Source organism: Oncorhynchus masou, unplaced genomic scaffold (genome assembly GCF_036934945.1).
Source record: "Oncorhynchus masou masou isolate Uvic2021 unplaced genomic scaffold, UVic_Omas_1.1 unplaced_scaffold_682, whole genome shotgun sequence".
Classification (NCBI taxonomy): Eukaryota; Metazoa; Chordata; class Actinopteri; order Salmoniformes; family Salmonidae; genus Oncorhynchus; species Oncorhynchus masou.
The window spans coordinates 117,747-129,996 of NW_027013271.1; the positions used below are offsets into that span (position 1 = coordinate 117,747).

Genomic DNA, 12,250 nt, shown 5'->3' on the forward strand with positions numbered 1-12,250 from the left:
AAGGAAGGGCTTCAGGACCTCAGAACAGCGATGGAACGCAGTCAGGATGTAGAGTAGCCTCCAGCCTCTCTGACAACTGTCCCTAGAGGTTAGAGGTCAGGGTTAGAGTCAGATATACACTAACCCTATAACAGTCAGGATGTAGAGTAGCCTCTAGCCTCTCTGACAACTGTCCCTAGAGGTTAGAGGTCAGGGGTTAGAGTCAGATATACACTAACCCTATAACAGTCAGGATGTAGAGTAGCCTCTAGCCTCTCTGACAACTGTCTCTAGAGGTTAGAGGTCAGGGGTTAGAGGTCAGATATACACTAACCCTATAACAGTCAGGATGTAGAGTAGCCTCCAGCCTCTCTGACAACTGTCTCTAGAGGTTAGAGGTCAGGGGTCAGATATACACTAACCCTATAACAGTCAGGATGTAGAGTAGCCTCCAGCCTCTCTGACAACTGTCCCTAGAGGTTAGAGGTCAGAGGTCAGATATACACTAACCCTATAACAGTCAGGATGTAGAGTAGCCTCCAGCCTCTCTGACAACTGTCCCTAGAGGTTAGAGGTCAGAGGTCAGATATACACTAACCCTATAACAGGGATGTAGAGAAGCCTTTAGCCTCTCTGACAACTGTCTCTAGAGGTTAGAGGTCAGAAGTCAGATATACACTAACCCTATAACAGTCAGGGATGTAGAGTAGCCTCCAGCCTCTCTGACAACTGTCTCTAGAGGTTAGAGGTCAGGGGGTCGATATACACTAACCTCATAACAGTCAGGATGTAGAGTAGCTTCAGCCTCTCTGACAACTGTCCCTAGAGGTTAGAGGTCAGAGGTCAGATATACACTAACCCTATAACAGTCAGGATGTAGAGTAGCCTCTAGCCTCTGACAACTGTCCCTAGAGGTAGAGGGCTGATATACACTAACCCTATAACAGTCAGGATGTAGAGTAGCCTCTAGCCTCTCTGACAACTGTCCCTAGAGGTTAGAGGTCAGGGTTAGAGGTCAATGTTAGGTTCTTACGTTTTGGAGCTGGGTGTTTCCTGTGACCTGTTTCATCACCTGGCAGGCTTCATCTTTCATCAGACCATACTCCCCACTGAGCTGGAGACACACACACACACACACACACACACACACACACACACACACACACACACACACACACACACACACACACACAGTGAGTGAGTGAGTGAGTGAGTGAGTGAGTGAGTGAGTGTGTGAGTGAGTGTGTGAGTGTGTACCTGTTCTGTCTGTCCCTTCAGAGGGTAGTGTGAGTGAGTGAGTGAGTGAGTGAGTGAGTGAGTGAGTGAGTGAGTGAGTGTGTGAGTGAGTGAGTGTGTGAGTGAGTGTGTACCTTTAGGATCATTGAGACCAGGTCCTGTTCTGTCTGTCCCTTCAGAGGGTAGTGTGAGTGAGTGTGTGAGTGAGTGAGTGAGTGAGTGAGTGAGTGAGTGAGTGTGTGAGTGTGAGTGTGTGAGTGAGTGAGTGTGTGAGTGAGTGTGTACCTTTAGGATCATTGAGACCAGGTCCTGTTCTGTCTGTCCCTTCAGAGGGTAGTGTGAGTGAGTGTGTGAGTGAGTGTGTGAGTGTGTGAGTGAGTGAGTGTGTGAGTGAGTGTGTGAGTGAGTGTGTGAGTGAGTGTGTGAGTGAGTGAGTGAGTGTGTACCTTTAGGATCATTGAGACCAGGTCCTGTTCTTTCTGTCCCTTCAGAGGGTTCTGTCACGCCTTGGTCTTAGTATTGGAGCAGCTAGAGCTGCCAGTCTGCATGGAGCAGCTAGAGCTGCCAGTCTGCATGGAGCAGCCAGAATTGCCAGTCTGCATGGAGCAGCTAGAGCTGCCAGTCTGCATGGGACAGCCAGAGCTGTCAGTCTGCTTGGAGCAGCCAGAGTTGCCAGTCTGCAAGGAGCTGCCAAAGCTGTTAGTCTGCATGGAACAGTCAGAGCTGTCAGTCTGCAAGAAGCCGCCAGAGCTGTCAATCTGCATGGAGCAGCCAGAGCCGCCAGTCAGCATGGAGCAGCCAGAGCCGCCAGTCAGCATGGAGCAGCCAGAGTCGTCAGACTCTTTCAGATCTGCCAGTCAACCAGACTCTTCCAGATCTGCCAGTCAGCCAGACTCTTCCAGATCTGCCAGTCAGCCAGACTCTTCCAGTCAGCCAGACTCTTTCAGATCTGCCAGTCAACCAGACTCTTCCAGATCTGCCAGTCAGCCAGACTCTTCCAGATCTGCCAGTCAGCCAGACTCTTCCAGATCTGCCAGTCCAGACTCTTCCAGATCTGCCAGTCAGCCAGACTCTTCCAGATCTGCCAGTCAGATCTTCCAGATCTGACAGTCAGCCAGACTCTTCCAGATCTGCCAGTCAGCCAGACTCTTCCAGATCTGCCAGCCAGCCAGACTCTTCCAGATCTGCCAGTCAGCCAGACTCTTCCAGATCTGCCAGTCAGCCAGACTCTTCCAGATCTGCCATTCAGCCAGACTCTTCCAGATCTGCCAGTCAACCAGACTCTTCCAGATCCGCCAGTCATCCAGGATCTGCCAGATCTGATAGTCAGCCAGGATCCGCCAGTCAGCCAGGATCTGCCAGATCTGATAGTCAGCCAGGATCCGCCAGTCAACCAGGATCTGCCGGATTCAACTGCCTGGCTGGGCTTCTTCTCAGTACTGGGCTTCTTCTCAGTACTGGGCTTCCTCTCAGTGCTGAGCTGCCCCTCATTCCCGAGCTGCCCCTCAGTCCCGAGCTGCCCTTCAGTCCCGAGCTGCCCCTCAGTCCCGAGCTGCCCCTCAGTCCCGAGCTGCCCCTCAGTCCCGAGCTGCCCCCTCAGTCACGAGCCTCAGTTCAGTGGGGTTCTGGGTGAGGACTATTGGCCATGGTCGGCGGCGAGGGTGGATCATCCCAGGACGCGAAGGGGAGGAACTATGACATTTATGGATTGGGGTCCACGTCCCGAACCGGAACCGCCACCATGGACAGACGCCCACCCGGACCCTCCCTATGGTTTTGAGGTGCGTTCGGGAGTCCGCACCTTAGGGGGTTCTATCACGCCTTGGTCTTAGTATTTTGTGTTTTAGTTAATTAGTTGGTCAGGCCAGGGTGTGACATGGGTTTATTGTTTGTTGTAATTCTTAGTGGGGTTTTTAGTTATTGGGTTTGTGGCTGATTAGGGTGTGTGTTGCATAGGTTTGGCTGCCTGAGCGGTTCTCAATCAGAGTCAGGTGATTCTCGTTGTCTCTGATTGGGAACCGTATTTAGGTATCCTGGGTTTCACTTTGTATTTCGTGGGTGATTGTTCCTGTCTCTGTGTTAGTGTTCGCCAGACAGGCTGTATAGGTTTTCACGTTCCGTTTGTTGTTTTTGTTATTTCATGTATCGTCATTTGTTCTATTAAAAACATGAGTAACCAACACGCTGCATTTCGGTCCGACTCTCTTTCGACAAACGAAGAACGCCGTTACAGGTAGTGTGAGTGAGTGAGTGAGTGAGTGTGCACCTTCATGATCGTTGAGACCAGGTCCTGTTCTGTCTGTCCCTTCAGAGGGTAGTGTGAGTGAGTGAGTGAGTGAGTGAGTGTGAGAGTGAGTGAGAGAGTGAGTGAGTGTGTGAGTGAGTGAGTGTGTGAGTGAGTGTGTGAGTGTGTGAGTGAGTGTGTGAGTGAGTGAGTGAGTGAGTGTGTACCTTTAGGATCGGTGAGACCAGGTCCTGTTCTGTCTGTCCCTTCAGAGGGTAGTCTTCCCATGAACTTCATCACAGCTGAAGAGTGAAGAAGGTGACAGATTAAAGGGCAGAAACAAGCAGACAGTCACATTACATGTATGAGAAATAAAATAACTACACTGAACAGTGTGAGTAGTGTGAGTGGAGTGAGAAATAATATAACTACACTGAACAACAAGCAGACACAGTCACATTACATGAAATAAAATAACTACACTGAACAACAATATTAACACAACATATAAAGTGTTGGTCCCAGGTTTAATGAGAAACAAAAAGATCCCAGAAATGTTCCAGACGCACAAAAAGCTTCTTTCTCCCAAATGTTTTGCACAAAATTTGTTTACATCCCTGTTAGTGAGCATTCTCCTTTGTCAAGATAATCTATCCACCTGACAGGTATGTCATATCAAGAAGCTGATTAAACAACATGATCATTACACAGGTGCACTTTATGCTGGGCACAATAAAAGGCCACTCGAAAATGTGCAGTTTTGTCACAGATGTCTCAAGTTTTGAGGGAACGTGCAATTGGCATGCTGACTGCAGGAATGTGCACCAGGGCTGTTGTCAGAGAAACTTCTCTACCGTAAGCGGCCTGCAACGTCATTTTAAAACATTTGGCAGTACGTCCAACCGGCCTCACAACCACGCCAGACCTCCATATCCGGCTTTCCACCTGTGGGATCGTCTGAGACCGGCCACCCGGACAGCTGATGAAACTGTAGGTTTGCATTGTCCCAAGAATTTCTGCACAAACGTCCAGAAATCATCTCAGGGAAGGTCATCTGTGTGCTCGTTACCCTCCCCAGGGTCTCCACCTGACTGAGTTCGACCCTACCAGGGTCTCCACCTGACTGCAGTTGAGTCTCCACCACTGGTCCTCACCAGGGTCTCCACCTGACTCAGTTGTCACCAGGGTCTCCACCTGAGGGACCTCACCAGGGTCTCCACCTGATGCAGTTCATCACAGGGTCTCCACCTGACTGCAGTTCGAAGGGTCTCCACCTGACTGCGGTCGACCCTCACCAGGGTCTCCACCTGACTGCGAATTCGACCTCACCCAGGGTCTCCACCTGACAAGCAGTTCCACCCTCCCCAGGGTCTCCAGAAATAAAATACCCTCACTGAACAACAAGTTCGACCCTCACCAGGGTCTCACATTCCACTGACTGAGTTCGACCCTCACCAGGGTCTCCACCTGACTGCAGTTACACTGACCCTCGCCAGGGTCTCCACCTGACTGCAGTTAACGCCAGGGTCTCCACCTGACTGCAGTTCGACCCTCCCCAGGGTCTCCACCTGACTGCAGTTCGACCCTCACCAGGGTCTCCACCTGACTGCAGTTCGAACCAGGGTCTCCACCTGACTGAACGACCCTCCCAGGGTCTCCACCTGACTGCAGTTCGACCCTCCCCAGGGTCTCCACCTGACTGCAGTTCCGACCCTCCCAGGGTCTCCACCTGACTGCAGTTCGACCCTCACCCAGGGTCTCCACCTGACTGCAGTTTCGACCCTCACCAGGGTCTCCACCTGACTGCAGTTCGAACCAGGGTCTCCACCTGACTGCAGTTCGACCCTCACCAGGGTCTCCACCTGACTGCAGTTCGACCCTCACCAGGGTCTCCACCTGACTGCAGTTCGACCCTCACCAGGGTCTCCACCTGACTGCAGTTCGACCCTCCCAGGGTCTCCACCTGACTGCAGACCTCACCAGGGTCTCCACCTGACTGCAACCCTCCCAGGGTCTCCACCTGACTGCAGTTCGACCCTCACCAGGGTCTCCACCTGACTGCAGTTCGACCCTCCCAGGGTCTCCACCTGACTGCAGTTCGACCCTCCCCAGGGTCTCCACCTGACTGCAGTTCGACCCTCCCAGGGTCTCCACCTGACTGCAGTTCGACCCTCCCCAGGGTCTCCACCTGACTGCAGTTCGACCCTCACCAGGGTCTCCACCTGACTGCAGTTCGACCCTCACCAGGGTCTCCACCTGACTGCGGTTCGACCCTCACCAGGGTCTCCACCTGACTGCAGTTCGACCCTCCCCAGGGTCTCCACCTGACTGCAGTTCGACCCTCCCCAGGGTCTCCACCTGACTGCAGTTCGACCCTCACCAGGGTCTCCACCTGACTGCAGTTCGACCCTCCCCAGGGTCTCCACCTGACTGCAGTTCGACCCTCCCCAGGGTCTCCACCTGACTGCAGTTCGACCCTCACCAGGGTCTCCACCTGACTGCAGTTCGACCCTCACCAGGGTCTCCACCTGACTGCAGTTCGACCCTCACCAGGGTCTCCACCTGACTGCAGTTCGACCCTCACCAGGGTCTCCACCTGACTGCAGTTCGACCCTCCCCAGGGTCTCCACCTGACTGCAGTTCGACCCTCACCAGGGTCTCCACCTGACTGCAGTTCGACCCTCCCCAGGGTCTCCACCTGACTGCAGTTCGACCCTCACCAGGGTCTCCACCTGACTGCAGTTCGACCCTCCCCAGGGTCTCCACCTGACTGCCGACCCTCCCCAGGGTCTCCACCTGACTGCAGTTCGACCCTCCCCAGGGTCTCCACCTGACTGCAGTTCGACCCTCCCCAGGGTCTCCACCTGACTGCAGTTCGACCCTCCCCAGGGTCTCCACCTGACTGCGGTTCGACCCTCACCAGGGTCTCCACCTGACTGCAGTTCGACCCTCACCAGGGTCTCCACCTGACCAGTTCGACCCTCCCCAGGGTCTCCACCTGACTGCAGTTCGACCCTCACCAGGGTCTCCACCTGACTGCAGTTCGACCCTCACCAGGGTCTCCACCTGACTGCAGTTCGACCCTCCCCAGGGTCTCCACCTGACTGCAGTTCGACCCTCACCAGGGTCTCCACCTGACTGCAGCCCGACCCTCCCCAGGGTCTCCACCTGACTGCAGTTCGACCCTCCCCAGGGTCTCCACCTGACTGCAGTTCGACCCTCACCAGGGTCTCCACCTGACTGCGGTTCGACCCTCCCCAGGGTCTCCACCTGACTGCGGTTCGACCCTCCCAGGGTCTCCACCTGACTGCAGTTCGACCCTCCCCAGGGTCTCCACCTGACTGCAGTTCGACCCTCCCCAGGGTCTCCACCTGACTGCAGTTCGACCCTCCCCAGGGTCTCCACCTGACTGTAGTTCGACCCTCCCCAGGGTCTCCACCTGACTGCAGTTCGACCCTCCCCAGGGTCTCCACCTGACTGCGGTTCGACCCTCCCCAGGGTCTCCACCTGAGGGTTCGACCCTCCCCAGGGTCTCCACCTGACTGCAGTTCGACCCTCCCCAGGGTCTCCACCTGACTGCGGTTCGACCCTCACCAGGGTCTCCACCTGACTGCGGTTCGACCCTCCCCAGGGTCTCCACCTGACTGCAGTTCGACCCTCACCAGGGTCTCCACCTGACTGCGGTTGCGCCCTCACCAGGGTCTCCACCTGACTGCGGTTCGACCCTCCCCCGGGTCTCCACCTGACTGCTGTTCGACCCTCCCCAGGGTCTCCACCTGACTGCAGTTCCGACCCTCCCCAGGGTCTCCACCTGACTGCAGTTCGACCCTCCCCAGGGTCTCCACCTGACTGCAGTTCGACCCTCACCAGGGTCTCCACCTGACTGCAGTTCGACCCTCCCAGGGTCTCCACCTGACTGCAGTTCGACCCTCCCAGGGTCTCCACCTGACTGCAGTTCGACCCTCACCAGGGTCTCCACCTGACTGCGGTTCGACCCTCCCCAGGGTCTCCACCTGACTGCAGTTCGACCCTCCCCAGGGTCTCCACCTGACTGCGGTTCGACCCTCCCCAGGGTCTCCACCTGACTGCGGTTCGACCCTCCCCAGGGTCTCCACCTGACTGCAGTTCGACCCTCCCCAGGGTCTCCACCTGACTGCAGTTCGACCCTCCCCAGGGTCTCCACCTGACTGCAGTTCGACCCTCCCCAGGGTCTCCACCTGACTGCAGTTCGACCCTCACCAGGGTCTCCACCTGACTGCAGTTCGACCCTCCCCAGGGTCTCCACCTGTCTGCGGTTCGACCCTCACCAGGGTCTCCACCTGACTGCAGTTCGACCCTCCCAGGGTCTCCACCTGACTGCGGTTCGACCCTCACCAGGGTCTCCACCTGACTGCAGTTCGACCCTCACCAGGGTCTCCACCTGACTGCGGTTCGACCCTCACCAGGGTCTCCACCTGACTGCAGTTCGACCCTCCCCAGGGTCTCCACCTGACTGCAGTTCGACCCTCACCAGGGTCTCCACCTGACTGCGGTTCGACCCTCACCAGGGTCTCCACCTGACTGCAGTTCGACCCTCCCCAGGGTCTCCACCTGACTGCGGTTCGACCCTCCCCAGGGTCTCCACCTGACTGCGGTTCGACCCTCCCCAGGGTCTCCACCTGACTGCAGTTCGACCCTCCCCAGGGTCTCCACCTGACTGCAGTTCGACCCTCCCCAGGGTCTCCACCTGACTGCAGTTCGACCCTCCCCAGGGTCTCCACCTGACTGCAGTTCGACCCTCCCCAGGGTCTCCACCTGACTGCAGTTGACCCTCACCAGGGTCTCCACCTGACTGCAGTTCGACCCTCCCCAGGGTCTCCACCTGACTGCAGTTCGACCCTCCCAGGGTCTCCACCTGACTGCAGTTCGACCCTCACCAGGGTCTCCACCTGACTGCAGTTCGACCCTCCCAGGGTCTCCACCTGACTGCAGTTCCGACCCTCACCAGGGTCTCCACCTGACTGCAGTTCCACCCTCACCAGGGTCTCCACCTGACTGCTGTTCGACCCTCACCAGGGTCTCCACCTGACTGCAGTTCGACCCTCCCCAGGGTCTCCACCTGACTGCAGTTCGACCCTCCCCAGGGTCTCCACCTGACTGCAGTTCGACCCTCCCCAGGGTCTCCACCTGACTGCAGTTCGACCCTCACCAGGGTCTCCACCTGACTGCAGTTTGACCCTCACCAGGGTCTCCACCTGACTGCAGTTCGACCCTCCCAGGGTCTCCACCTGACTGCGGTTCGACCCTCCCCAGGGTCTCCACCTGACTGCAGTTCGACCCTCACCAGGGTCTCCACCTGACTGCAGTTCGACCCTCCCCAGGGTCTCCACCTGAATGCAGTTCGACCCTCACCAGGGTCTCCACCTGACTGCAGTTCGACCCTCCCCAGGGTCTCCACCTGACTGCGGTTCGACCCTCCCAGGGTCTCCACCTGACTGCAGTTCGACCCTCCCCAGGGTCTCCACCTGACTGCAGTTCCACCCTCCCCAGGGTCTCCACCTGACTGCAGTTCGATCCTCACCAGGGTCTCCACCTGACTGCAGTTCGACCCTCCCCAGAGTCTCCACCTGACTGCAGTTCGACCCTCCCCAGGGTCTCCACCTGACTGCAGTTCGACCCTCGCCAGGGTCTCCACCTGACTGCAGTTCGACCCTCCCCAGGGTCTCCACCTGACTGCAGTTCGACCCTCCCAGGGTCTCCACCTGACTGCAGTTCGACCCTCCCCAGGGTCTCCACCTGACTGCGGTTCGACCCTCCCCAGGGTCTCCACCTGACTGCAGTTCGACCCTCCCCAGGGTCTCCACCTGACTGCGGTTCGACCCTCCCCAGGGTCTCCACCTGACTGCGGTTCGACCCTCCCCAGGGTCTCCACCTGACTGCAGTTCGACCCTCACCAGGGTCTCCACCTGACTGCAGTTCGACCCTCACCAGGGTCTCCACCTGACTGCGGTTCGACCCTCCCCAGGGTCTCCACCTGACTGCAGTTCGACCCTCCCCAGGGTCTCCACCTGACTGCAGTTCGACCCTCCCCAGGGTCTCCACCTGACTGCAGTTCGACCCTCCCCAGGGTCTCCACCTGACTGCAGTTCGACCCTCCCCAGGGTCTCCACCTGACTGCAGTTCGACCCTCACCAGGGTCTCCACCTGACTGCAGTTCGACCCTCCCCAGGGTCTCCACCTGACTGCAGTTCGACCCTCCCCAGGGTCTCCACCTGACTGCAGTTCGACCCTCGCCAGGGTCTCCACCTGACTGCAGTTCGACCCTCCCCAGGGTCTCCACCTGACTGCAGTTCGACCCTCACCAGGGTCTCCACCTGACTGCAGTTCGACCCTCCCAGGGTCTCCACCTGACTGCGGTTCGACCCTCCCCAGGGTCTCCACCTGACTGCAGTTCGACCCTCACCAGGGTCTCCACCTGACTGCGGTTCGACCCTCACCAGGGTCTCCACCTGACTGCAGTTCGACCCTCACCAGGGTCTCCACCTGACTGCAGTTCGACCCTCACCAGGGTCTCCACCTGACTGCAGTTCGACCCTCAACAGGGTCTCCACCTGACTGCAGTTCGACCCTCCCCAGGGTCTCCACCTGACTGCAGTTCCCAGGGTCTCCACCTGACTGCAGTTCGACCCTCCCCAGGGTCTCCACCTGACTGCAGTTCGACCCTCCCCAGGGTCTCCACCTGACTGCAGTTCGACCCTCCCCAGGGTCTCCACCTGACTGCAGTTCGACCTCCCCAGGGTCTCCACCTGACTGCAGTTCGACCCTCCCCAGGGTCTCCACCTGACTGCAGTTCCACCCTCCCCAGGGTCTCCACCTGACTGCAGTTCGACCCTCCCCAGGGTCTCCACCTGACTGCAGTTCGACCCTCCCCAGGGTCTCCACCTGACTGCGGTTCGACCCTCCCCAGGGTCTCCACCTGACTGCAGTTCGACCCTCCCCAGGGTCTCCACCTGACTGCAGTTCGACCCTCCCCAGGGTCTCCACCTGACTGCAGTTTCGCCGACCCTCCCCAGGGTCTCCACCTGACTGCGGTTCGACCCTCCCAGGGTCTCCACCTGACTGCAGTTCGACCCTCCCCAGGGTCTCCACCTGACTGCAGTTCGACCCTCCCCAGGGTCTCCACCTGACTGCGGTTCGACCCTCCCCAGGGTCTCCACCTGACTGCAGTTCGACCCTCGCCAGGGTCTCCACCTGACTGCAGTTCGACCCTCCCCAGGGTCTCCACCTGACTGCAGTTCGACCCTCCCCAGGGTCTCCACCTGACTGCAGTTCGACCCTCCCCAGGGTCTCCACCTGACTGCAGTTCGACCCTCACCAGGGTCTCCACCTGACTGCAGTTCGACCCTCCCCAGGGTCTCCACCTGACTGCAGTTCCGACCCTCCCAGGGTCTCCACCTGACTGCAGTTCGACCCTCACCAGGGTCTCCACCTGACTGCAGTTGGACCCTCCCCAGGGTCTCCACCTGACTGCAGTTCGACCCTCCCCAGGGTCTCCACCTGACTGCAGTTCGACCCTCCCCAGGGTCTCCACCTGACTGCTCGACCGACCCTCCCCAGGGTCTCCACCTGACTGCAGTTCGACCCTCCCAGGGTCTCCACCTGACTGCAGTTCGACCCTCCCCAGGGTCTCCACCTGACTGCGGTTCGACCCTCCCCAGGGTCTCCACCTGACTGCGGTTCGACCCTCCCCAGGGTCTCCACCTGAACAGAGTTGACCCCCAGGGTCTCCACCTGTGTGGTCACCCTCCCCAGGGTCTCCACCTGACTGCAGTTCGACCCTAAGCCAGGGTCTCCACTGACTGCAGTTCGACCCTCCCCAGGGTCTCCACCTGACTGCAGTTTCCCCAGGGTCTCAATTGGGACCCAGGGTCTCCACCTGACTGCAGTTCGACCCTCCCCAGGGTCTCCACCTGACTGCAGCCTGATCACCAGGGTCTCCACCTGACTGCAGTTGACCCTCCCCAGGGTCTCCACCTGACTGCAGTTCGACGTTGGAGCTGACTTCAGTGGGCAAATGCTGAATTGTGCTCTTCACAGATGAAGGTTTCCACAGTACCGGGCATCGTGTGGGCCACGGTTTGCTGATGTCAACGTTGTGAACAGAGTTCCCCATGGTGGAGTGTGGTCATGGTATGGGCAGGCATAAGCTACATACAACGAACTCAATTGCATTTTTTCAATTGGGACAACATTCCACAGGCCACAATCAACAGCCTGATCAACTCTATGTGAAGGAGATGTGTCGTGCTGCATGAGGCAAACGGTGGCCACACCAGATACTGACTGGTTCTGATCCACACCAGATACTGACTGGTTCTGATCCACACCAGATACTGACTGGTTCTGATCCACACCAGATACTGACTGGTTCTGATCCACACCAGATACTGACTGGTTCTGATCCACACCAGATACTGACTGGTTCTGATCCACACCAGATACTGACTGGTTCTGATCCACCCCAGATACTGACTGGTTCTGATCCACACCAGATACTGACTGGTTCTGATCCACACCAGATACTGACTGGTTCTGATCCACACCAGATACTGACTGGTTCTGATCCACACCAGATACTGACTGGTTCTGATCCACACCAGATACTGACTGGTTCTGATCCACACCAGATACTGACTGGTTCTGATCCACACCAGATACTGACTGGTTCTGATCCACACCAGATACTGACTGGTTCTGATCCACACCAGATACTGACTGGTTCTGATCCACACCAGATACTGACTGGTTCTGATCCACACCAGATACTGACTG

The 12,250-nt window shown here is 57.6% G+C and overlaps 1 protein-coding gene across 1 annotated transcript in view; it reads right to left on the reverse strand.

Annotated features, from left to right (window-relative positions):
• Positions 1-3,442: 3,442 nt before the first annotated feature.
• LOC135536902 (unconventional myosin-XV-like) overlaps positions 3,443-12,250 on the reverse strand; it is a 192,614-nt gene continuing 183,806 nt past the window's right edge. Inside the window, 3 exon segments of the mRNA XM_064963124.1 lie at positions 3,443-3,520; positions 3,667-3,720; positions 3,722-3,741. Of these exon segments, the coding sequence (XP_064819196.1) occupies positions 3,443-3,520; positions 3,667-3,720; positions 3,722-3,741 (152 nt within the window).